This window comes from Bombina bombina, chromosome 2 (genome assembly GCF_027579735.1).
Source record: "Bombina bombina isolate aBomBom1 chromosome 2, aBomBom1.pri, whole genome shotgun sequence".
NCBI classification, from domain to species: Eukaryota; Metazoa; Chordata; class Amphibia; order Anura; family Bombinatoridae; genus Bombina; species Bombina bombina.
The window spans coordinates 130525570-130552291 of record NC_069500.1 but is presented as its reverse complement, the minus strand read 5'-3'; the positions used below and the strand labels follow the sequence as shown (position 1 = coordinate 130552291).

General features: G+C 37.9%; 1 protein-coding gene across 1 annotated transcript in view; it reads left to right on the top strand.

The window, feature by feature from the left end:
* Positions 1-21905, top strand: part of EMB (embigin) — a 64690-nt gene extending 42785 nt beyond the window's left edge. Inside the window, exons 7-9 of the mRNA XM_053700435.1 lie at positions 2253-2286; positions 3433-3499; positions 21127-21905. Coding sequence (XP_053556410.1) covers positions 2253-2286; positions 3433-3490 — 92 coding nt within the window. The 3' untranslated portion in view covers positions 3491-3499; positions 21127-21905. The remainder of the gene's footprint in view (positions 1-2252; positions 2287-3432; positions 3500-21126) is intronic.
* The last annotated feature ends 4817 nt before the right edge of the window (positions 21906-26722 follow it).

Genomic DNA, 26722 nt, shown 5'->3' with positions numbered 1-26722 from the left:
ACAATATGCTATTAAGGAATGAATCCAGATGGATTTATCGATTAAATACAGTGGCTCCAAATGGCCTTAATGAAAAAATAGATTTCTCATGCTTTCTGTAGAACTTTTCCCTAGTAGGGGATAAATGCTAAAGAACCTTTGGTACCTCTATACTTACATTTTTTCAGTTGTGTATGTAATAGTCATTAGTTTGGCTTAAAAGATAAGCAAAGTTTTGAGATGTAAAAAAATTGCAATAGTAAATACATTGTGTAGTTCTGATTCTGCCATCCCGGAATGAAAAATAATAAACCCAAACATATGTTGCATAACATGTAATTATTTAACAAATATGGTGTTTGTGCAATTAAGTTTTTCGTTTATCTTTGAATATGAGGTTGCAATATGGTGCCAAAACTGTCATCAATTAAAAATTTAAATTAGCTATTGAGCTATAAAAGGGGTGTTATCACCAGAAACAAGCATCCGATGAAGCCCTAAAGTCAGCCCACTAAGGGGAGGGGCGAAACGCGTCATGCCTGACGTTTTGGGAAGCTGCAACTGTTTGAAGTGGAGTGCTATGTCCCTGGCAGCTGGTCTGAAGCATACCGAGTTACTTCATGTGGTTCTAACAACTGACAAGCATGCAGCAGTCTTGAATGGAAGTTCCGGTTTTGTAAATACAAGGAGGCATTAACCGTAACGGAGCCTTAACACAAACCGCTTTGTTTGGAGAATTACCAGGATCCGGCATGAGAAACATGCAAAGTTTGGAGTGATCAAGTGGTAATTATACAAGCTAGTGTTGGAGCAAATACTGGAACTTTGTACCGCGAATGTGGTGAGACTGTTCGCTCAGTAATTCTATTACAGTTGGTTTCCCAATCAGTAACGCTGGAACTGCTTCTTTGTAACACATTTCATTCACAGAGCGTGTGTTTCACACTAAGTGATTTGTTAAAATGGACATTGTTAATCTGTGTCTTTTTTGAATTATGTTGCAACAGTTTATCTTTCACACAATGTTTATTTATAACAGCGCATAGTTTAAGATATGTTATATACTTCGAACATTATTTGTAATAACCGTAGTTTTACGGTAGTGTGTCAGATAATAGTACTAACCAGGCCTGGGTTTAATAGTCACTCTTTTTATTGCAATTAAGGGTTTTGTGAATTTTGTTTTTGACATGTGTAGGTTTAGCAAATAAACCACTCGTTATTTATGCAATTTGTGTGCTGCCTTGTCATTCTTTTTCACAGCATTTATTTTTAGCTGTGACTACTCTCTTATTTATTTATTTAATATTTCATTATGACTGCTAGCACCAAAATTGTTTTTGTTTGTGATCAAGATAGAGTGCACACATTTCAATAATTAGTAACTTTCCAATTTACTTTTATTCTTTAATTTGTTTCGTTCTCTTGATAAAAAATACCTAAGTAGGCTCAGGAGCTGCTGATTGGTGGCTGCACATATATTCCTCATTTTATTTGATCACCCATGCGCATTGCTGTTTTTTCAAAAACTGAAACTCTAAAAATGAAGTAAATTAAACAATAGAAGTAAGTTGGATTTTTTTTTTAAATTTGGATGCTATATCTGAATTATGAAAGAAAAAATGTGGGTTTCATGTCCCTTTAAAGAACCTATATTTTGAAGGAAACATTGCAGTTCCCAATGATATATCTCATTAACAGAGATGGAAACGTTTGCTAGAATTATAAATGTGTTCCAATCCACATAACCACTGTAGCTGATCATTCTCATAGGAGCAATTTCAGAGACTTCACTACTCAGACTAAGGGCTACATTTATCAAGCTACAGACCCAAGCTCTTGCGCTGCAGGGTTGTTTATGCAAGCCTGCAGCTGCAAGCTAAGAAGCAGCGTTCTTAAGGCTACTGCGTCTCAACCTCTCCACCGCCTTAATACATTATGGACTTATTTTTCTTAATTGACAAGCCCTACTCTTGGGCTGTAGGTTGCATGAGAGAAGCAATCGGAGTTGCCTGGGAACATAGTCTATCTGCATGTTGATTAATGGGGGCCATAATGCAGACAATTGAAAAACAATTGTTTAATGCTTTCTGAAAGTCACATTATTAAAAAGTTATACATATAAACCTTTTTCATTAATCCTACTAGTGTGCTTTCTGTTATGTTACTTTTTAGTGTATTAAATCATTTTTTATTTTATATTTTTATTGCAAATTACAATATGAATAGCTTCCTAAAACACACAACAACAGCTATATATTCTTTAATTACAGATGAAAAAACTGACACCGAACCAACTGAAAACCTGTAAGTATTTATTTCATATGTTTTTTTTAAAGTGAAGGTCTGTTAGGGGTAATATGAACCTGACGGCAGCCATCTTGTTCCCCGCAGCCATCTTGTGATGATTAGCATCCATTTTGTAATGATTAGACTTTTATTATAGTGGTTTATTATGTAGTAAGAGATATGCTGATGTTAGGGAGACTTGCATAGATATAATAGCCCTGAGAATGACCCTGAAGATGTGCATTGTTATCTCTACAAGATGTCAAACGGCTGTGATTTGTGCTGGGCTAGGAGGCAAAGGTAGCTATACATCAGATTGAAATATTTTGAGATCCTACATTACTCCTTTTTTCCTGTCAGTCATAAATTTACTTAATATCTTCAAGGATATCTGACAAATGTGATGTACAACTTACAGGATGCCAGATGTTTTTCCTCATCGTAGAAATGAGCTAATGACTACAGATTTCAATGTATTCTGAAAGGTATATAAGCTCGCTATCCTGAACAATAAAATTAGAGCTGTTCAACAAACATATTCTTGTGTGTTCTCTGAATGGCTCTCCAAGTACTTGAAAACACTTTGCAGGGTAGATACCAGAGTCCTGAAGCAGAGGAGAACAAGAGGGTCCTGGTCCTAGAGGAGTCTCCTAACAAGGTCAATTTTCATAAATGAGTGCCCGGTTTTTAAAAATATTTTTAAAAACGGGGGCACTTTCATTGATGAAAATTTACATTGCACTGGATTTGAAGAAATACTTACCTTTTACTTCGGCAAAACCGGATCACCGATCTCAGCCTCAGTTCCTCTGTACTAACGTCAGAAATGACAAAACCGGCTTCCTTCAATCATATCTTGCACCCCAGAGCGTCACGCTCGTGATGCCCGGCTGTGATTGGAGGAAGCCAGTTTCGTCATTGCTGTGGTCTACAGCAGGAATAAGAAGGAGGGGGATCGTCGATCCGGCTTTGCAGGAGTAAAAGGTAAGTATTTCTTAAAATCCAGTGCAATGTTAATTTTCATCAATGAAAGTGCCCCTGTTTTTAAAAGTATTTTTAAAAAATGGGCACTCATTGATGAAAATTGACCTTCACTTTAAAGAACAACATAAAAATAACATTCATTTTTAATTTGGCCTAATTTTCTTTTTTTTATGTATTTAGAAAATCAGAAGAAAGTACCAGTCTGGAAGCCAACACTGTTAGGCAACGAAAGACTTAAAGGATAAAGGTAATTAAAATATATAATCTGTTATGCTTGGAAAATTAGAGGACTTTGACAGAATCCATGGATTTCATGAATGCAAGATATATGTTTTTCTTCAGTGTATTTTTTTCAAAGATAGCTTCTGCTTATTATTTCCAATGGATTAAGGGATCCTGGGTAATTATATGCAAATGAGCTTGACAATGCCTCACCCTTTTGCTTACAATGTCATTTTAAACACCTGGACCAAAATAGCTGTACACATTCTGTAATTAGGTATCTATAGGTGAAGGTGTCATTGTTTAAAATAGATGTTTGAATAAAAAGGTGAGGCATTGTGAAACTCATTTGCATATACTTACCAAGTATTACTACTACTATTACAGGTTTGAAAAAACCCGGCTTGTGTGGGCGATATGGTGGCGTTGAGCTCCATACCTCACCCAAATGCAAGCGGTGTTTTGACGTGCTCGTGCACGATTTCCCCATAGACATCAATAGGGAGAGCCGGCAAAAAAAAAGCCTAACACCTGCGATTGCGGAATGAAAAGCTCCGTAACGCAGCCCCATTGATGTCTATGGGGAAAGAAAAAGTTATGTTTAAACCTAAAACCCTAACATAAAAACCACGTCTAAACACCCATAATCTGCCGTCCCCGACATCGCCGCAACCTACATAATGTTATTAACCCCTAATCTGCCGCCATTAACATCGCTGCCACTTACCTACAGTTATTAACGCCTAATCTGCTGCCCCTGACATCGCCGCCACCTACATTAGTTATTAACCCCTAATCTGCCGCCCCTAACATCGCCGCCACCTACATTACAGTTATTAACCCCTAATCTGCCGCCCCAACATCGCCACCACCTACATAACAGTTATTAACCCCTAATCTGCTGCCCCTAACATCGCCGCCACCTACATAAATGTATTAACCCCTATTCTGCTGCCCCTAACATCACCTCCACCTACCTACATTTATTAGCCCCAAATCTGCCACCCCCAATGTCGCCGCCACTATACTAAAGTTATTAACCCCTAAACCTCTGGCCTCCCACATCACTAGCACTACATAAATATATTTACCCCAACCCTATCTTAGGTTTTATTTTTATTTTACAGGTAAGTTTGTATTTATTTTAACTAGGTAGACTAGTTAGTAAATAGTTATTAATTAACTATTTAATAACTACCTAGCTAAAATAAATACAAAGTTACCTGTAAAATAAAACCTAACCTGCCTTACACTAAAACCTAACATTACAATAAAATTAAACAAATTAAATTAATAAAATACAATTATCTAAATTACCACAAAAAAAACAAACACTAAATTACACAAAATAAAAAACCAAATCATCAAAAATAAAAATGAATTACTCCTAATCTAATAGCCCTATCAAAAATAAAAAAAACCCTAGCCTACATTAAACTGTCAATGGCCCTTAAAAGGGCCTTTTGCGTGGCATTGCCCCAAAGAAATCAGCTCTTTTACATAGCAATTAAAAATACAAACATCCCTCCCAACAGTAAAACCCACCACCCACACAACCAAACCCCCTAAATAAAATTCTATCTAAATAAACCTAAGCTAACTATTACCCTGAAACTAAAAATAAAACCCACCCAAAAAAAACCTTAAAAAACCTAACACTAACCCCGAAGATCAACTTTTTTTCGAATTTCAGACATCCATCCTAATTGTATTTTATTAATTTAATTTATTTAATTTTATATTAATGTTATGTTTTAGTGTAAGGCAGGATAGGTTTTATTTTACAGGTAACTTTGTATTTATTTTAACTAGGTAGTTTGTAAATAGTTAATAAGTATTTACTAACTAGTCTACCTAGTTAAAATAAATACAATCTTACCTGTGAAATGAAAATAAAACCTAAGATAACTACAATATAACTATTAGTTATATTGTAGCTAGCTTAGGTTTTATTTTATAGGTAAGTATGTATTATGTAGGTAATAATTGTACGTTTTATTTAGATTTATTTTAATTATATTTAAGTTAGGGGGTATTAGGGTTAGGGTTAGATTTTGGCTTAGGGTTACGTTAGGGTTAGGTTTAGGGGTTAATATATTTATGTAGTGATGTGGGAGGCCAGAGGTTTAGGGGTTAATAGTTTAATTTAGTATATTTTGTTGTGGGGGGCTTGCAGTTTAGTGGTTAATAGGTTTATTATAGCGGCGGTGTGGACGGACGGCAGATTAGTGATGAATAATATTTAAATAGTGTTTGCGATGCGGGAGGGCGGCGGTTTAGGGGTTAATGGGTTTATTATAGTGGCGACAATGTCGGGGAGGGGCGGAATAGGGGTTAATAATTTTATTTTAGTGTTTGCGATGTGGGAAGGCCTTGGTTTAGGGGTTAATAGGTAGTTTATGGGTGTTTAGTGTACTTTGTGACAGTTTAGTTATGAGTTTTATGGTACAGCTTTGTAACGTAAAACTTATAACTACTGAATGGTGGTACGAATCTTGTCAGTATAGGGTGTACCGCTCACTTTTTGGCCTCCCAGGCAAACTCGTAAAATACCGGCGCTATGGAAGTCCCATTGAAAAAGGACTTTTTAAAAAGTGCGGTACTGACGCGTGACGGCCAAAAAGGTGTGTGGTACACCTCTACCTACAAGACTTGTAATAGCGGCGTTAGGGAAAAAGCAGCGTTATGAAGCATAACGATGCTTTTTCACTCATTACGCAAAACTCGTAATCTAACTGTTTATTAGTAATGACATATGTGTACTATGCTGATAACATTTTATGTAACCCAAAAAACGTAAAAATTAAAAAAATATCTTCTTAATATGAGGAGAGTCCACGGCATCATTCCTTACTGTTGGGAAAGATGAGGAGGAGGCAAAGACACCCCAGCCAAAGCCTTAAATACTCCCCCTACTTCTCTCATATCCCAGTCATTCTTTGCCTTTCGTCACAGGAGGATGGCAGAGAAGTGTCAGAAGATTCAGAGGAGTTCCTTATGAAGAGTATCTACCCTTCGAAATGGGACTGGAGTTTTAAGTAGTCTTGTCAGTCTCTCAGTGAGAGCATCGACTAATGTTAGAGTCTGGAGATGCATTGAGAGTCTTTCTGCGAACTCATCCAGACTTGTATTAACAGCTCCTAAGCAATCAGTGTTGACGAGTTTCACTGCCTGCTTCCATCACTCAAGTCCATGTCAAGAGTGATGCTACAAACTTGAGAGGCTGTGTTTCTGTTCCATGGCAAGATCGTTTCATTTTTTATACACATATGATAACGCAAGAAGACAGGGTCACAGTGTGGCTCCATTTATCCATTTGAAATCAAGGGTTAATATCTTCGGAGGAGAATTATTGACCAGGGGGGATTAATCACATAATTTTATTTCATTATTATTACGCTGCGACATGTGTGAGATGTGGCTCAGGCAGATGTTTGAACGTACAGGTTTTACTTTAGTTTTTGGAAGCTGATCAGCCTGAAAGGCTTGGCGCTTTTTTTTCCTATAGCGGGGGCAGCCCTGCATAGTGCACCATGTGACTGGGTGTGGTTACACTGATTTCCTCTTTCCTGACAGTGCGGTTTAGAAACGGTTTCTCTGTTTGGCCTGGGTCAAAGGAGGTGGTGAGTGCCCCAGCCATTGGGGTATAAAGGTGCTGTTTTATCTTATTATCTATAGTCTGCTTTATAAGTGCAAGCTATGGAGGATTCTGATGCGTTAGAGGGTACTCCCTCTTTACCTAAATGTAATACCTGTCTATATTGTGAGGAAGCCGCAGTATACTCGCCTGCTCAATTATGTTCCACATGCCTTGATAAAGTAATCATGTCAAAGAAAGTTAATATGTTTGATACCAGTGAGCCGTCCACCTCTGAGGAGTCTCTGTTCCGTGAGGTGCGCACCCTACAGTCATCTCCTAATACACGTGCATCTTCCCATAGCACTCCTAATCCTCCATCTGGAGAGACCCTTTTACCACCAGACTTTACTAAACAATTGCAAACTGCAGTGTCTGCGGCCTTTAGTGCTTTACCTCGCCCTGTTAAGTGCAAGCGAAAGGTCAAATATTGCTATCCTTCCCAGGGGTCATCTACTAACTTATTGGATTTATCTGATACAAGATTATCCGATTATGAAGGCGCCTCTGATACTTCAGAGGGTGCTTTTTCTGGGTCGGAATCTGCTGCGTCTAGGCCTCCAGCTGCGGAGGAACCAGACTTTAGATTTAGGATTGAGCATTTACACTTTCTGTTAAAGGAAGTTTTGGCTACGTTAGAGGTTCCAGAGCCCAAATTGCCTGAGGAAACTTTGATTCCTAAATAATATAAGGTCTACGAGGACAGGGTTATACCACAAACTTTCCCGAGTTCCATAAAGATGGCGAACATTATTAAGAATGAATGGGAAATAATTGGTTTGTCATTTTCCCCTTCTTCCTTTAAAAAATTGTTCCCGGTCCCGGACTCTCAATTGGAGTTGTGGGGCTCCATCCCTAAGGTGGATGGCACTATCTTCATGCTTGCTAAATGCACTACTATCCCGCTTGAGGATAGTTCGTCTTTTAAAGAGCCCATGGATAAGAAATTAGAAACTCTGTTAAGAAAGATGTTTCAACATACGGGATATGTGTTTCAACCGGCAGCGGCTGTTGCTGCAGTTACTGGAGCGGCTTCCTACTGGTGCAACTCCTTATCTGAGTTGATCAAGGTGGAGGGTCCCCTCGCGATGATCCAGGAAAGAATTAAGGCCTTAAGGGTGGCTAATTCTTTTATTTGTGATGCAAATATGCAAATTATTCGCCTGAACACCAAGGCTTCAGGTTTTTCTGTTCAAGCCCGTAGGGCACTCTGGCTGAAGTCCTGGTCTGCAGGAAAGATTCTATTTGGTGCATGCCTGGACTCAATTATCTCCATGGTTACTAGAGGCAAAGGTGCCTTTTTACCGCAGGATAAGAAGAACAAACCTAAAGGACAAGGTCCTAATTTTCGTTCCTTTTGTTCGGATAATCCCAGCATTAGCAGCCCTCCGCAAAGCCTGAGCAATACAAGGGGACTTGGAAGCCGGCTCAGTCCTGTTATAAATCCAAGCAGGACAAGAAGCCCGCCGAGACAAAGTTGGCATAAAGGGGTGGCCACCGATCCGGTTTTGGATCACGTAGGGGGCAGACTGTCTTTTTTTTCGGACACTTGGTTTGAGGATGTACAAGACCCATGGGTCCTGGAGGTCATCGCTCAGGGATACAGGATAGGTTTCAAGTCTCATCCACCCAGGGGCAAATTCCTCTTGTCAAACCTGTCTTTAAGGTGAGAAAAGAGAGAAGCCTTTCTGGGGTGCGTGAGGGATCTCTCCTCCCTGGGAATCATTGTCCCAGTACCTCTTTCAGAAAGAGGTCTGGGATACTATTCAAACCTATTTGTGGTCCCAAAGGAGGAGGGAAATTTCCGCCCGATTCTTGACCTAAAGTGCTTAAACAAATTCCTATCTGTTTCCTCATTCAAGATGGAGACAATAAGGTCCATCCTTCCCTTGGTTCAGGAAGGACAGTTCATGACCACGATAGATCTGAAGGATGCTTAACTTCACGTTCCAATACACAAGGAACACTTCAAGTTCCTAAGATTTGCGTTCCTGGACCAGCACTTCCAGTTCATTGCACTTTTGTTTGGTCTAGCTACTGCTCCAAGAGTTTTTACGGAGGTTCTAGGGGCAATGCTTGCAGTGGACAGAACCATAGGTATAGCAGTAGCACCATACTTGGACGATATTCTGGTTCAAGCACCATCCTGTCATCTGGCAGAGGACCATCTGAAAGCCCTTCTATCTCTTCTTTGATCTCATGGATGGAAGATAAACATAGAAAAGAGTTCTCTTATTCAAAGTACCAGGGTCTAATTCCTGGGTACTATAATAGACTCCATACCCATGAGGATATTTCTTACAGACCAGAGACGTTACAAGCTAACTTCTACTTGTCTTGCCCTTCAGACCTCCTTAAGGCCCTCTGTGGCTCGGTTTATGGAGGTGATTGGTCTCATGGTGTCAAGCATGGACATCATTCCTTTTGTCAGATTCCATCTCAAACCACTTCAGCTGTGCATGCTGAGACAGTGGAACGGTGATCATTCGGATCTGTCTCAACAGATTTCTTTGGACAACCGGTCGAGAGAATCGCTCTCCTGATGGCTCTGTCAAGATCACCTGTCCCAAGGGACATCCTTGAGACCATCCTGGGAGATTGTGACTACGGACGCAAGTCTCTCAGGATGAGGAGCTGTTTGGGGTGCCAGGAAGGCACAGGGCCTGTGGACCCGAAAGGAATCCCTCCTCCCGATCAACATTTTGGAACTTTAAAGGGACACTGAACCCAAATTTTTTCTTTTGTGATTCAGATAGAACATGCAATTTTAAGCAACTTTCTAAAGTACTCCTATTATCAAATTTTCTTCATCCTCTTGGTATCTTTATTTGAAATTTAGATGCCGGCCCATTTTTGGTGAACAACCTGGGTTGTTCTTGCTGATTGGTGGATAAATTCATCCACCAATGAACAAGTGCTTTCCAGGGTTCTGAACTAAACAAATAGCTTAGATGCCTTCTTTTTCAAATAAAGCTAGCAAGAGAACGAAGAAAAATTGATAATAGGAGTAAATTAGAAAGTTGCTTAAAATTGCATGCTCTATCTGAATCACTAAAGAAAAAAAATTGGGTTCAGTGTCCCTTTAAGCGATCTTCAATGCTCTGAAGGCTTGGCCTCTTCTGGGTTTGTCCTAGTTTATTATTATTATTATTATTATTATTATTATTATTATTATTATTATCAGGTATTTGTAGAGCGCCAACAAATTCTGCAGTGCTGTAAACATAGTCGGTGTACAGGATAGCTTTTGTAGGGGTCAAGTGGGTAGAGGGCCCTGCCGAGAGTTTCACTTTTGTAGTCAGCTCTTATGAAGCGATCTGTGAACAGCTGGGCCCATAGGCTTACATTCTAAGGGGTTCAAGGGGAAAGCAATGGAGTTAGGTAAGGTTAGTGTTGGTTGTATGCATCCCTGAATAGTAGAGTTTTTAGGGAGTGCTTGAAGCTGTTAAAACTAGGGGAGAGTCTTATGGAGCGAGGCAGGGAATTCCACAAGATGGGGTCCAGTCTGGAGAAGTCCTGTAAGTGGGAATGTGAGGAAGTAACAAGAGAGGAGGAGAGGAGGAGATCCTGAGCAGATTAAAGGGGACAGGAGGGAGAATATCTAGAGACAAGTTCTGAGATGTAGGGGGGGAGCAGTGCAGTTGAGAGCTTTATATGTCAGGGTGAGGATTTTATGTTTAATCCTAGAGGCAAGAGGAAGCCAGTGAAGGGATTGGCAGAAAGGTGCAGGAGATGAAGAGCGACGAGTAAGGAAGATGAGCCTGGCAGAGGCATTCATAATGGATTGTAAAGGAGCTATGCGGCAGCTAGGTAGACCAGAGAGGACGGAGTTGCAGTAGTCGAGGCGGGAAAGCATGAGAGAGTGGATTAAAATCTTGGTTGTATCTTGTGTAAGGAAATGTCTAATTTTAGCGATGTTTTTACGGTGGAAGCGGCAGGCTTTAGCCAAGGACTGAATGTGAGGAGTGAAGGAAAGATCTGAGTCAAGTGTGACCCCAAGACATCGGGCGTGCGGGGTAGGGGTAATGATGGAATTATCAACAGTTATAGAAATTTTGGGGGTGGAGACATTGGAAGAAGGGGGAAAAATAAGGAGTTCAGTTTTGGAGAGATTTAGCTTAAGGTAGTGAGAGGACATCCAAGATGAGATGTGAGAAAGACAGTTAGTGACACGGGTTAGTAAGGAAGGAGGTAGGTCTGGTGCAGAGAGGTAGATTTGGGTGTCATCGGCATACAAATGGTATTGAAACCCATGGGACTTTATTAAGGAACCTAGTGACAACGTGTAGATTGAAAAGAGAAGGGGACCAAGGACAGAGCCTTGAGGTACCCCAACAGAAAGTGTTAACAGGGCAGAGGATGCTCCGGAGAAGGCTACACTTAATGTACGGTTAGTCAGGTAGGAAGAGAACCACAAGAGAGCTGTGTCACAGATGCCGAAGGATTGGAGGGTTTGGAGCAGAAGAGGGTGGTCAACAGTGTCAAAGGCTGCAGACAGTTCAAGGAGGATAAGCAGAAAGAAGTGGCCTTTGGATTTTGCTGTAAGTAGGTCATTGGTAACCTTGACAATTGCTGTCTCTGTAGAGTGATGGGAACGAAATCCAGATTGCAGTGGGTCAAGAAGAGAGTTTAGTGTAAGGAAATGGGATAGACATGCGTAAACTAGTTTTTCGAGGAGCTTTGAGGCAAGAGGGAGTAGGGAAATAGGGCGGTAATTGGAAGGGGAGGTTGGATCGATAGTTTATCAGATTTCAATCAGACAACATAACCTCAGTGGCTTACATCAACCATCAGGGGGAAACGAGGAGCTCCATAGCAATGAAGGAAGTATCTCAGATTCTGGAGTGGGCTGGGGCCCACAACTGCTCGATGTCAGCGATCCACATTCCGGGTGTGGACAACTGAGAAGCGGATTTCCTCAGCAGACAATCCTTTCATCCGGGGGAATGGTCTCTTCATCCCAAAGTGTTTGCGGAGATTTGCAACAGATGGGGGACACCAGAGATAGATCTCATGGCATCCTGGCTCAATTCCAAGCTGCCCAGATATGGGTCGCAGTCCAGGGATCCTCAAGCAGAGCTAACAGATGCATTAGCAGTGTCTTGGAGATTCAATCTAATTTACATTTTTCCACCGTTACCACTTCTCCCTCGTGTAGTGGCCCGCATCAAGCAGGAGCAGGCATCAGTGATACTGATTGCTCCATTGTGGCCGCAAAGCATGTGGTGCGTGGATTTGGTGGGGATGTCCTCATCTCCTCCGTAGAAGTTACCTTGTCGCAGGGATCTGCTGGAACAGGGTCCTTTTGTTCATCAAAATCTCGATTCTCTGAGGCTGACTGTGTGGAGATTGAATGCTTAGTCTTATCCAAAAGAGATTTTTCTGAGAGAGTTATTGACACTCTCCTTCAGGCTTGTAAGTCTGTTACTCGTCGCATCTATCATAAGGTGTGGAGAGCTTACTTATTTTGGTGTGAAGAGCATGGTTTCGCCGGGCATAGGGTCAAGGCTGCCAGGATTCTTTCCTTTCTCCAGGAGGGTCTGGAGAAGGGCCTTTCTGCCAGTTCCCTGAGGGGATAGATTTCGGCCCTTTCTGTTTTGCTGCACAAGAGGCTCGTGGAGCTCCCTGATGTGCAATCCTTCATTAAGGCTCTGATCAGGATCAGACCTGTGTTTAGATCTAACGCTCAACCTTGGAGTTTGAATCTTGTTCTTAAATTTTTGCAATGGGCTCCAAGTGAGCCTATGCATTCGGTTGACATTAAGTTGTTGTCCTGGAAAGTTATTTTTCTATTGGCTATTGCATCGGGACGCAGAGTTTCTGAAATAGCTACCTTGCAATGTGAGCCTCCTTATCTGGTGTTCCACACTCAGGAGATTGTGGTTCCTTCCTTATGTCCTAATCCTTCTTCTTCGAAGAAACGTTTACTTCATAATCTGGATGTGGTTCAAGCTTTGAAGTTTTATCTTCAAGCTACTAAGGATTTTAGACAAACATCTTCCTTGTTTGTTATCTATTCTGGAAAGCGTAAGGGTCTGAAGGCTTCTTCGACTTCCTTATCTTTTTGGTTGAAGAGTGTTATACGCTTAGCTTATGAGTCAGCGGCACATAAACCTCCTTAGAGGGTTACAGCTCATTCCACTAGAGCAGTGGCTTCCTCTTGGGCCTTTAAAAATGAGGGCTCTATGGATCAGATTTGTAAGGCGGCTACCTGGTCCACCTTACATACTTTTTCAAAATTCTACAAGTTTGACGTTTTTGCTTCGGCTAAAGCAGCTTTTGGGAGAAAGGTTTTAAAGGCTGTGGTGCCCTCAGATTAGGGTCCGCCTTTCCTTTACCCCTCCTGTAATCATTCAGTGTCCTCTAGAGATTGGGTATAGTTTTCCCAACAGTAAGGAATGATGCTGTGGACTCTCCACATATTAAGAAGGAAAACTATGCTTACCTGATAATTTAATTTCCTTCTGTATGAGGAAAGTCCACGGCCCCCGCCCGTATACTCCAATGGGCGGACCATAATTTGTTTTTCTCTTCTGGCATAATTTATACCCTGATATTTCTCCTACTGTTCCTTGTTCCCTTGGCAGAATGACTGGGATATGATGGAAGTAGGAGGAGTATTTAAGTATTTGGCTGGGGTATCTTTGACTCTTCCTGGTGGCCAGGTTAAGTATTTCCCAACAGTAAGGAATGATGCTGTGGACTCTCCTCATACAGAAGGAAATTAAATTATCAGTTAAGCATAATTTATGTTTTTCTTCATCACACATTGGAAGTCAACTGTTCTTACAAAGCAAATAAGTAATTTTCAAATCTTGCCAATAAACATGATTGTTAATTACTTTTCCTATTGAGCAAAAGTCAAGTTAAACTAGAATTTTAATTATTCTGATACACAATTCATTGATCTAATTAGAGTTTATGCTAACAGTATGCAATATTTCTTGGAAGATGTACATTTTTAACATCCTAAAGTTATATCAGCAATGTAATAGCATTTTTCTATAATTAAACTCTTGTGCCTTTTTATATTTATATGATGGCATTTGGCAATCAAATGGTGGCATGAAATATATCAAAATGGGCCTAGATCAATACCTTGGATTGTCTAATTTAAAAATATATTTAGTTTTAGGGGTACATTTTTAGAATTTATGCAGTTCTGCTATACCAAATGAGATATAGCTGCAGATTAAGACCAGGGTAGATCAAATCAATTATTTAAAAAAAGAAATGAAAAAATAATGTAATTTTTTTAATTTAAATCAGATATTTTTTATTTAAATAGGATTTTTTTGAGGAAAAATCTATCTAAACATAGTTTCTATTTAAGATACATTTTAATCTAAAGTTTATTAATCGTGAAATATATATTCATTTTTAATTATATAGCAAGATGCTGTATATTCATGGCTTTAATATTTAATTTATTTGGTAAATTAATTCCATTCAGACATTCACAATCACCTAGATTACTAGTTTTGCGTCACGGCTTTTAATGCTGAAAAATTGGCCATTACGCTGGAATGGCCAGGGACGTATATTAGGAGTCGTGTCAGTATAGCTATACCGCAAGCATTTTAGTCTGTAACGCAACGTCAATTCTGCACTCAAAAAAATTATGTTTGAGTGTGGGATTTCCATAGCGCCAGTATTACAGGTTGTGCGGTCCGGCTAAAATGCTTGCGTTACAGCCTATACCGACACAACCCATGCCGCCATCTGAGAGCAGTAGTTATGGATTTTGCGAAAATAAAATGTTTCACAAAACTCATAACTAAAATGTTACTCTAAAACCCATAAACTACCTATTAACCCCTAAATCACCACCCTCCCGCAACTCAAACACTATTTAAAACTTATTAACCCCTAATCTGCTGCCCACCCACATTGCGACTATTAAATAAATGTATTAACCCCTAATATGCCGCCCACATCACCAACACTATTAACCCCTAAACCTAACATCATCCCAACTTTAAATTGAAATTACAATATAACTATATTTAAATAAATAAAAAAAACTTACCTGTGAAATAAAAATAAACCTACCATTAAACTATAAATTGACCTAACCTTACTATTTTAATAAAATAAAAAAACTACCAATTAAAAATCCTAAATTAAAAATTAAAAAAAAATAATCCTACGAAAAAAATAAAAATATCTAACATTACAAAAATAAAATAAACACTAAAATTACGAAAAATAAAAAACACTAAGGCCTAGATTTGGAGTTTTGTCGGTAACGACCTGCGTAGCTAACGCCGGCTTTTTTCTGGCCGCACCATAAAAATAACTCTGGTATTGAGAGTCCACATAAAGGCTGCGTTAGGCTCCAAAAAAGGAGCGTAGAGCATTTTTAACGCAGCTTCAACTCTCGATACCAGAGTTGCTTACGCAAGCGGCCAGCCTCAAAAACGTGCTTGTGCACGATTCCCTCATAGGAAACAATGGGGCTGTTTGAGCTGAAAAAAAACCTAACACCTGCAAAAAAGCCGCGTTCAGCTCCTAACGCAGCCCCATTGTTTGCTAAGCGTAAACACTTCCTACGTCTGCAACTAACACCCTAACATGTACCCCGAGTCTAAACACCCCTAACCTTACACTTATTAACCCCTAATCTGCCGCCCCCGCTATTGCTGACCCCTGCATATTATTATTAACCCCTAATCTGCCGCTCCGTAAACCGCCGCTACTTACATAATCCCTGTGTACCCCTAATCTGCTGTCCTAACATCGCCGACTCCTATATTATATTTATTAACCCCTAATCTGCCCCCCACAACGTCACCTCTACCTGCCTACACTTATTAATCCCTAATCTGCCGACCGGACCTGAGCGCTACTATAATAAAGTTATTAACCCCTAATCCGCCTCACTAACCCTATGATAAATAGCATTAACCCCTAATCTGCCCTCCCTAACATCGCCGACACCTAACTTCAATTATTAACCCCTAATCTGCCGACCGGAGCTCACCGCTATTCTAATAAATGTATTAACCCCTAAAGCTAAGTCTAACCCTAACACTAACACCCCCTAAGTTAAATATAATTTTAATCTAACGAAATTAATTAACTCTTATTAAATACATTATTCCTATTTAAAGATAAATACTTACCTGTAAAATAAATCCTAATATAGCTACAATATAAATAATAATTACATTGTAGCTATTTTAGGATTAATATTTATTTTAAAGGCAACTTTGTAATTATTTTAACCAGGTACAATAGCTATTTAATAGTTAAGAACTATTTAATAGCTAAAATAGTTAAAATAATTACAAATTTACCTGTAAAATAAATCCTAACCTAAGTTACAATTAAACCTACCACTACACTATCAATAAATTAATTAAATAAAATACCTATAATTATCTACAATTAAACCTAACACTACACTATCAATAAATAAATTAAATACAATACCTACAAATAACTACAATGAAATAAACTATCTAAAGTACAAAAAAATAAAAAAGAACTAAGTTACAAAAAATAAAAAAATATTTACAAACATAAGAAAAAAAATTTAAACTAATTACACCTACTCTAAGCCCCCTAATAAAATAACAAAGCCCCCCAAAATAAAAAATGCCCTACCCTATTCTAAATTACTAAAGTTAAAAGCTCTTTTACCTTACCAGCCCTGAACAGGGCCCTTTGCGGGGCATGCCCCAATAAGTTCAGCTCTTTTGCCTGTAAAAAAAACATACAATACCCCCCCCCCAAACATTACAACCCACCACCCACATACCCCTAATCTAACCCAAACCCCCCTTAAATAAACCTAACACTAAGCCCCTGAAGATCTTCCTACCTTGTCTTCACCTCACCGGGTTCACCGATCGGTCCAGAAGAGCTCCTCCGATTTCCTGATCCAAGCCCAAGATGGCGTCCCTCGAATTAAGGTAGGAATATTCTGATTGGCTGATGGAATCAGCCAATCAGAATCAAGTTCAATCCGATTGGCTGATCCAATCCGATTGGCTGATCCAATCAGCCAATCGGATTGAACTTGATTCTGATTGGAATCAGCCAATCAGAATATTCCTACCTTAATTCCGATTGGCTGATAGAATCCTATCAGCCAATCGGAATTCGAGGGACGCCATCTTGGATGACGTCATTTAAAGGAACCGTCATTCGTCGTTCAGTCGTCGGCCAGGATGGATGTTCCGCGTCGGAGGTCTTCAGGATCCTGCCGCTCCGCTCCGGATGGATGACCATAGAAGATCCCGCTTGGATGAAGACTTCAATCGGGTGGAAGACCTCTTCTGCCCCGCTTGGATGAAGACTTCAGCCGGATCATGGACCTCTTCTGCCCCGCTTGGATGAAGACTTCTACCGGATCATGGACATCTTCAGCCCCCCGCTTGGGCTTGGATCAGGACATCGGAGGAGCTCTTCTGGACTGATCGGTGAACCCGGTGAGGTGAAGACAAGGTAGGAAGATCTTCAGGGGCTTAGTGTTAGGTTTATTTAAGGGGGGTTTGGTTTAGATTAGGGGTATGTGGGTGGTGGGTTGTAATGTTGGGGGGGGTATTGTATGGTTTTTTTACAGGCAAAAGAGCTGAACTTATTGGGGCATGCCCCGCAAAGGGCCCTGTTCAGGGCTGGTAAGGTAAAAGAGCTTTTAACTTTAGTAATTTAGAATAGGGTAGGGCATTTTTTATTTTGGGGGGCTTTGTTATTTTATTAGGGGGCTTAGAGTAGGTGTAATTAGTTTAAAATTGTTGTAAGATTTTTCTTATGTTTGTAAATATTTTTTTATTTTTTGTAACTTAGTTCTTTTTTATTTTTTGTACTTTAGTTAGTTTATTTCATTGTAGTTATTTGTAGATATTGTATTTAATTAATGTATTGATAGTGTAGTGTTAGGTTTAATTGTAGGTAATTGTAGGTATTTTATTTAATTAATTTAATGATAGTATAGTGTTAGGTTTAATTGTAACTTAGGTTAGGATTTATTTTACAGGTAATTTTGTAATTATTTTAACTAGGTAACTATTAAATAGTTCTTAACTATTTAATAGCTATTGTACCTGGTTAAAATAATTACAAAGTTGCCTGTAAAATAAATATTAATCCTAAAATAGCTACAATGTAATTATAATTTATATTGTAGCTATATTAGGATTTATTTTACAGGTAAGTATTTAGCTTTAAACAGGAATAATTTATTTAATAAGAGTTAATTAATTTCGTTAGATAAAAATTATATTTAACTTAGGGGGGTGTTAGTGTTAGGGTTAGACTTAGCTTTAGGGCTTAATCCATTTATTAGAATAGCGGTGAGCTCCGTTCGGCAGATTAGGGGTTAATAATTGAAGTTAGGTGTCGGCGATTTTAGGGAGGGCAGATTAGGTGTTAATACTATTTATTATAGGGTTAGTGAGGCGGATTAGGGGTTAATAACTTTATTATAGTAGCGGTGCGGTCCGCTCGGCAGATTAGGGGTTAATAAGTGTAGGCAGGTGGAGGCGACGTTGAGGGCGGCAGATTAGGGGTTAATAAATATAATATAGGGGTCGGCGGTGTTAGGGGCAGCAGATTAGGGGTACATAAGTATAACGTAGGTAGCGGCACTTTGCGGTCGGCAGATTAGGGGTTAATTATTGTAGGTAGCTGGCGGCGACGTTGTGGGGGGCAAGTTAGGGGTTAATAAATATAATACAGGGGTCGGCGGAATTAGGGGCAGCAGATTAGGGGTACATAAGGATAACGTAGGTGGCGGTCGGCAGATTAGGGGTTAAAAAAATGTAATTGAGTGGCGGCAATGTGGGGGGACCTCGGTTTAGGGGTACAAAGGTAGTTTATGGGTGTTAGTGTACTTTAGAGTACAGTAGTTAAGAGCTTTATGAACCGGCGTTAGCCCAGATAGCTCTTAACTACTGACTTTTTTCCTGCGGCTGGAGTTTTGTCGTTAGATGTCTAACGCTCACTTCAGACACGACTCTAAATATCGGAGTTAGAAAAATCCCATTGAAAAGATAGGATACGCAATTTACGTAAGGGGATCTGCGGTATGGAAAAGTCGCGGCTGAAAAGTGAGCGTTAGACCCTATTTTGAGTGACTCCAAATACCGGAGGTAGCCTAAAACCAGCGTTAGGAGCCTCTAACGCTGGTTTTCACGGCTAACGCCAAACTCCAAATCTAGGCCTAAGATTACAAAAAATAATAAACAAAATTATCAAAAATAAAAACAATTACACCTAATCTAATAGCCCTAAAAATAAAGCCCCCCCAAAATAAAAACACCCTCTAGCCTACAATAAACTATCAATAGGCCTTAAAAGGGCCTTTTTTAGGGCATTGCCCTAAAGTTAAACAGCTATTTTACCTGTAAAAAATTCAGAGTCCCCCAACAGTAAAACCAACAACCCAACCAACACCCCAAAATAAAAAATGTATCTCTAAAAAAAACCTAAGCTACCCATTGGCATTTGTATGGGCATTTCCCTTAAAAGGGCATTCAGCTCTTTTACAATTGCCCAAAGCCCTAATCTTAATAAAAAACACCCAAAAAAATGAAAAAAAATAAAATAACACTAACACCATAAAATCTACTCACGTTTCCTGAAGTCCGGACATCCATCTTCATCCGGGCGGCGAGAAGTTTTCATCCAGGCGGCGACACCTTCATCCATCTTCTATCTTCAGCCCTGCTGAAAACAGCCAATAGAATGAGAGCTACTGAAATCCTATTGGCTGTTCAAATCAGTAGAGTTAGGTTTTTTTATTTTGGAGGGTTGGTTGAGTGGTGGGTTTTACTGTTGGGGGGACTTTGTATTTTTTTACAGGTAAAACAGCTGTTTAACTTAGGGCAATGCCCTGCAAAATGCCCCTTTAAGGACTATTGGTAGTTATTGTAGGCTAGGGGCTATTAGATTAGGGTGTAATTGTTTTTATTTTTGATAATTTCGTTTATTATTTTTCATAATTTTAGTGTTTTTTTTGTAATGTTAGATTTTTTTAATTTTTTCGTAGGATTAGTTTTTTTTAAACTAGTAATTTAGGATTTTTAATTGGTAGTTTTTTTTACTTTATTAGAATAGTAAGGTTAGGACAATTTATAGTTTAATGTTAGATTTATCTTTATTTCACAGGTACGTTTTTATTTATTTAAATATAGTTATATTGTAATTTTAATTTAAAGTTAGGGGGTTATGCTAACATCATACCTGTGGGCTAATGAATCATCCACATTTTTATTCATATTTTGGATTTCATTATAGTTGTCTAAAATATCTGTGTATCCTTTAAGGAGTTTGAATGCAAAAATGGCTTTGGTGGACACATTATATATGTGTTTGTTTTTTTAATTTCTTTGTTAAAAAAAAGTATATTGGAAAATATATTTTATCTGACAATAAATCAGCAATCTCAACTAAATTATGGTAAAACTATCAGATTAAGAAGTTTGTTATAAGGAAATAGGGGGAGAGGTAAATGTATAATAAAATGGTGTGAGACAAACCCAAATTTTATCTTTCATGATTTAGATAGAGCATGCAATTTTAATCAACTTTCTAATTTACTCCTATTATACATTCTTGTTTGTTCTCTTGCTAGCTTTATTTGAAAAGCAGGAATACAAGCATAGGAGCCGGCCCATTTTTAGTTCAATACCTTGGTAGCACCTGCTGATTAGTGGCTGAACCAAAAATGGGCAGGCCCCTATGCTTGCATTCCTGCTTTATCAAATTAAGCTAGCAAGAGAAAGAACAAAAAATTGTAAAATGAGTAAACTAGAAAGTTGCATAAATTGCATGCTCTATCTGAAGCTTAAAAGAAAAATGTTGGTTTTGTGTCCCTTTAACTTTGTTACATTATTAAATAGTTTTTAGTGACACACCATGTGTAATATTAATTATATGCAACGTTCAATGTGCCCTATTAAAATCAGATTTTCCATGCCAAAATATTCTTTGCAAGCTTAGATGATCTTTTGACCAAACTTTTTCTTATACATTATCTTAATTGTCTTGTTTTTAATTTATTCTAGCTCTGTCTTGACTACAACACGTATCACACATTGAACTCCACCTGGAGAGCCATCACTGTCAAAACTCAAGAGACTTAACCTGACCACTATAAATACACCACACTGTTGGATGAAGTATACGATTACTAAAAGTCACTATAGTTTGGGGCACTTGTATAAACACCAGTGCAAATATAATTTACTGTTGCTGTTAGTCTTCTCAGGTATTTATTAAATCGGAGGAGTTTCAGCTCATATAATAGTTTCTTGCAATGTATATTTACTCTATTATTAATTACCTTACTTGAACTGTAATATTTTTGGTTTATATATATATATATATATATATATATATATATATATATATATATATATATATATATATATATGGTAACAAACTGCATTCAGCATATCTTTGATAATGTACTTGGTGTGCAATATATTAATTTATGTTAAAGTAAGTAACACAATGGATCTATTTTTATAGAGTTACTAACATTTTTATTTTTTAAAGATAAGTTTGCTGTTAAAGACAAATTAAACCAAAGCTCAACATATAGTTTGTATTTAATTTTAGATTATATTTTTCTTTTCTTTTTTATATGGGCACTGCAGTGCTCAAAATGTCTTTTATTTATTAAACTGAGTAATAACACAATCTAATGTAAAGGTCGATATCTTCTATTATTAGTGGTTAATTTAGATGTCAGAAAAGGGACACACAAGTTAAATTTCAAATGTATAATTCTTATATGCAAATTTTAATTCAACTTTAATTTAATAAAGATCATAGTTCAGTTCCTTCTCTCTCTCTCTCTTTCTCCATCTCTCTGATTTTCCCTCCATGTTCGTTTCTTGTTATTTCAAAGATGATCCTACTAAAGTAGTCTTATCCTGATGTGAAGGCTCTATCTTATCGTGAACTATATAATAGTTGAAACTGGAATTAGCTAGACAAATGGATGTTATTACTTAGTAAATTGACAGCTTGCATCTTTAGAGAAGCAAATTAATAGCGTTGAAATATAGAATCAATTGCATCTCTGTGTCATCTTATAAAATATGTATTAAACGTCTCTGCTCTGTAGATAGACAGAAAAACAAAAGCGCAAAAGAGAGAGGATTCAAGTGCAATTATAACACAAATTAGCGCAAATGAGTGATATATCTACTCACCAGATGTATGATAAAAAATGCCTTTATTTATTCACAAGGATAAAACACTTTGTTTCCGTGCACAGCACTCACAGACCACAGGTGACTGGTAACTGGAAGTTTGAAATGGCAAGTCTAAGCTTGCGGCAGGGTTTTCCGTAAAACCCTGCCGCAAGCTTAGACTTGCCATTTCAAACTTCCAGTTACCAGTCACCTGTGGTCTGTGAGTGCTGTGCACGGAAACAAAGTGTTTTATCCTTGTGAATAAATAAAGGCATTTTTTATCATACATCTGGTGAGTAGATATATCACTCATTTGCGCTAATTTGTGTTATAATTGCACTTGAATCCTCTCTCTTTTGCGCTTTTGTTTTTCTGTCTATCTACTTTGGATCCTGGATCCCACAATCCCTTGAGAAAGAGGGGATTTAAAGGAGCAGCAGAGAGGGAGCAAAAGGAAAAAAGGATCCGCTTGGAAGCTGTCAACAGGATTGAAAACGACTCCATCAAAAGAAGCAATATTAAATCACTCAATTTTGTGAGACAAAAGGTACTGTCTGGCTATTGGAACTTTGATTATAACTTTTTACAAGGAAGACTAATTTTGCAGAACTTATGAAAGCAAATTTTGCAGAACTTATGAAAGCTGTTTTTCAATAGCCTTATTAGACACAATCTGATTCAGTATTTTAGCACTTAGTTGTATTTTTTATGATTCAGTATTTCAGCACTTAGTTGTATTTTAATAATTAATAATTTTCATTCTTTGAGGCTTAATATCTATACCTAGCGCTGAGTAGTGTTCTGGTGTCTCTGCTCTGTAACCTTCTAAATGTAAAATTTAAAAAAGAAAATCATTCTTGTGAGATAGATCAACCAAGAACACTAGTTTGTATACTGGTTCTTTCTGCTATCTGATCTATTGTTTTAGTCTATTTGCTTTGGATATATCATAAAAAATGGTATTTACCATCGTAGACATTTTTGTAATGGAGGTTATAAGATGCTAGCTGTGGCCAGTAGCGGGTGGCACCACATCAAGGTATAGAGTTGAAATCAACATCAAGCAGTTTATGTGATAGGTGAAAGTATCAAATATGAGAAACAGTATAAAAGGAACAAGGTAAAAACTAAACTTTCATATGATTACACCAAGTAGTTTGGAGACTTCAAGATAACTATGCAGTATTGACACAGTATTTACAGAGCAGCACAATGTGATGTGAAAATGTAATAATGCATACGCAGAAAAGGTAGATTCCAGGGCTTAGTAGCAGGACAATTAATTAAATGGCCAACTAGATGAGATTAAAATTATTCAATCTTCTTCCAGTCTCTTTTGGCTCAATCAAGTGACGTTTAAATTGCTGAGCTTCAATGGAATCCATTGGATGGATGTAGGGCTAGACCGTGAAGTTCATTATGGAAATTCAGTGAATGATTTTTGAAGATTTAAATTCATGAAAGAGAGATTGGAGAGTGGGGAATGATTAGATTAGTGTTTTAGAGGACATAAGCAGTAACAGATGATTTTTGCAAGTACAAATGGGTAAAAAAAAAACATCTGCGCTACCACTTTTAGAGCCTTTTTGTTAGGTCAGGCAAATATAAAAATGAGTTAGTGATGTGTTTTCAGGCTGTTCTCATATATCTGAAGTTACAATAATCTGACACAATAGTAAAAGAAAGAGTGATTCCTCAGATGGCTAGAGCTTTTATGATAAGAATACCACAATGCGAAAAGTATTCTTAGGTGGAGAGAGAAGAAGGGTAGATCAGGATAGATAAGGTTAAAAATGCCTTCAGTTGGACAAAAATAAATTCTTTCAGTAGAAAGTGTAACAATTCTTTATTTCAAAACTATTTATACCTTGGTATAGATAAAATAGGCTCTGAAAAGGAGAATATTTTCCTATTATGCATACTTTTAAGTATAGACATAAGATCAATATGTCAACCATATAAAGAATAACAAAATGGGCTAGGCAGTCCTAAAGAAATATTGTTCGGTATGGTTAATCTCAATGAGTATGGAAGTGAGTCTTACATTTAACGTATTCTTTTGTGTACATCTTTGTGTAATCCTCCCTTTGGTTAGTTGTGGTTTTAAAAAAAACAAGACAAAAAGATAGACGTTTTATCAACTCAGGATTTAAAATCAGGGGATTACAATTTGGTGTTCACTTGATCCTTATAAAATATATATGAAGTACAATGCAATAAAAATCTTTAACAAAGGAGATAAATTAGAGTTGTTAAATAGTTCATATAAAAGCTCCAAATCAAATGGTTTAAAAGTTCATTTAGCAGTTTAGGCAACTTTTCTTCTTTCAAAAAAACATGCACAACACGAATCCATATTGAAAGATGGCAAAAAAGTGCCACATTGTCTGAACTATTTAGAAAACTGTACTACAATCAGTAGTAGGCATATTCACAAAATTATCAGCAGGAACCCAAATTGGAACTTTAAAATAACAGCAGGAACCCAATCATAAACTGAACAATAAAATGTTAATTAAAAACAAAGTATAAAATAAAAAAATTGGCTTTTGCGGACAGAATGCCAGCTCTCCCGTATTACAAGTCACAGCGGTTCAACTATACCGCTATCGTTTTAGCCTGTACCCAAAGTCTCCATTCCGCACTCAAAAAATTGATTTTGAGTGTGGAATTTTCAGTTCTCCCATATAACAGGTTGTGTGGCCTGGATATTACGCTAGCGTTATAGCTTATACCGCAACAATCCATTCCACGATCAGAGATCAGTAGTTATGGATTTTGCAAAACAAAAATGTTTCACAAAACTCATAACAAAAATGTTACAAAGTACACTAACACCCATAAACTACCTATTAACCCCTAAACCACCACCCCTGCATAGAAAATATTATAATAAACCTATTAACCCCTAATCCACCGACCCCCCCACATTGCAACTACTATAATAAACCTATTAATCCCTAAACCGCTGCCCCTCCACATCGCAACTACTATAATAAACCTATTAACCCCTAAACTGCCGGCCCCCACATCGCAACTACTATAATAAACCTATTAACCCCTAAACTGCTGGACCCCACATCGCAACTACTATAATAAACCTATTAACCCCTAAACCACTGGACCCCCACATCGCAAATACTATAATAAACCTATGAACCCCTAATTCGCCACCCACATCGCTAAATAAAGTATTAACCCCTAAACTGCCAACCCCCCACATCGCCAACACTAAATAAACTTATTAACCCCTAAACGGCTGAACCCCACATTTATTTAAACAGCCCTGACATGTATTTTTCATATATGTCCCTTTCTAAAGCAGCAATGTGGTCACCTTAATAATAAACCTATTATCCCCTAAACCACCGGCCCCCCACATCGTGACACACTAAATTAAACTATTAACCCCTAAACCTAACACCCCCTAACTTTAAATTAAAGTTACAATATACTAACTACCTTAAAAAAAATAAAAATTTACTGTGAAATTAAAAAATAAGCTTAAACTATAAATTAACCTTACATTCCTATTTTAAAAAAACTAAAATAAACGCAAAATAAAAAAGTTACAAAATTAAAAAATCCTAACACTATGAAAAAAAACTATCATTACAAAAAAAACACCAAAATTACGAAAAGTAAAAAAAATCCAACATTACAAAAAATAATAAACTAAATTATCCAAAATAATAAAAATTAAACCTAATCTAATACCCCTATAAAAACAAAAAGCCACCCAAAAATAAAAACACCCCCTAATCTAACAATAAACTACCAATAGCCCTTAAAAGAGCCTTTTGTAGGGCATTGACCTGAAGCAATCAGCTCTTTTACCTAAAAAAAATTACAAAGTACCCCCTAACAGTAAAACCCCCCTCCCAACCAACCCCCAAAATAAAATCAACCTAACTCTAAAAAAACCTAAGCTATCCATTGCCCCTAAAGGGGCATTTGTATGGGCATTGCCATTAAAAGGGCAATCAGCTCTTTAGTACCCATTTAAAAAAAAAAAATCCCTAATCTAAAAAAAAAAACATTTGTATGGGCATTGCCATTAAAAGGGCAATCAGCTCTTTAGTACCCATTTAAAAAAAAAAAAATCCCTAATCTAAAAAAAAAACAACCCCCAAACCCCCCCCAAAAAAAAAACAACCTAACACTAACCCCAAAAAATGTACTCACAGTTCCTGAAGTCTGGACATCCATCTTCATCCAGGCGGTGACAAGTCTTCATCCAGGCAGCAACATCTTCATCCATCGCAGGAGCATCTTCTATCTTCATCCCGGTGGCGCGGAGCTGAGAAGAACTGGAGGCAATGACGACATCCAGCGCAGAGCCTCCTCTTCATGCGATCTCTGCCGCACACTGAGGCTTGAATGCAAGGTACCTCTTTTATTTTTGGGGTACCTTGCATTCCTATTGGCTGAAATATTCAAATCAGACAATAGTATGAGA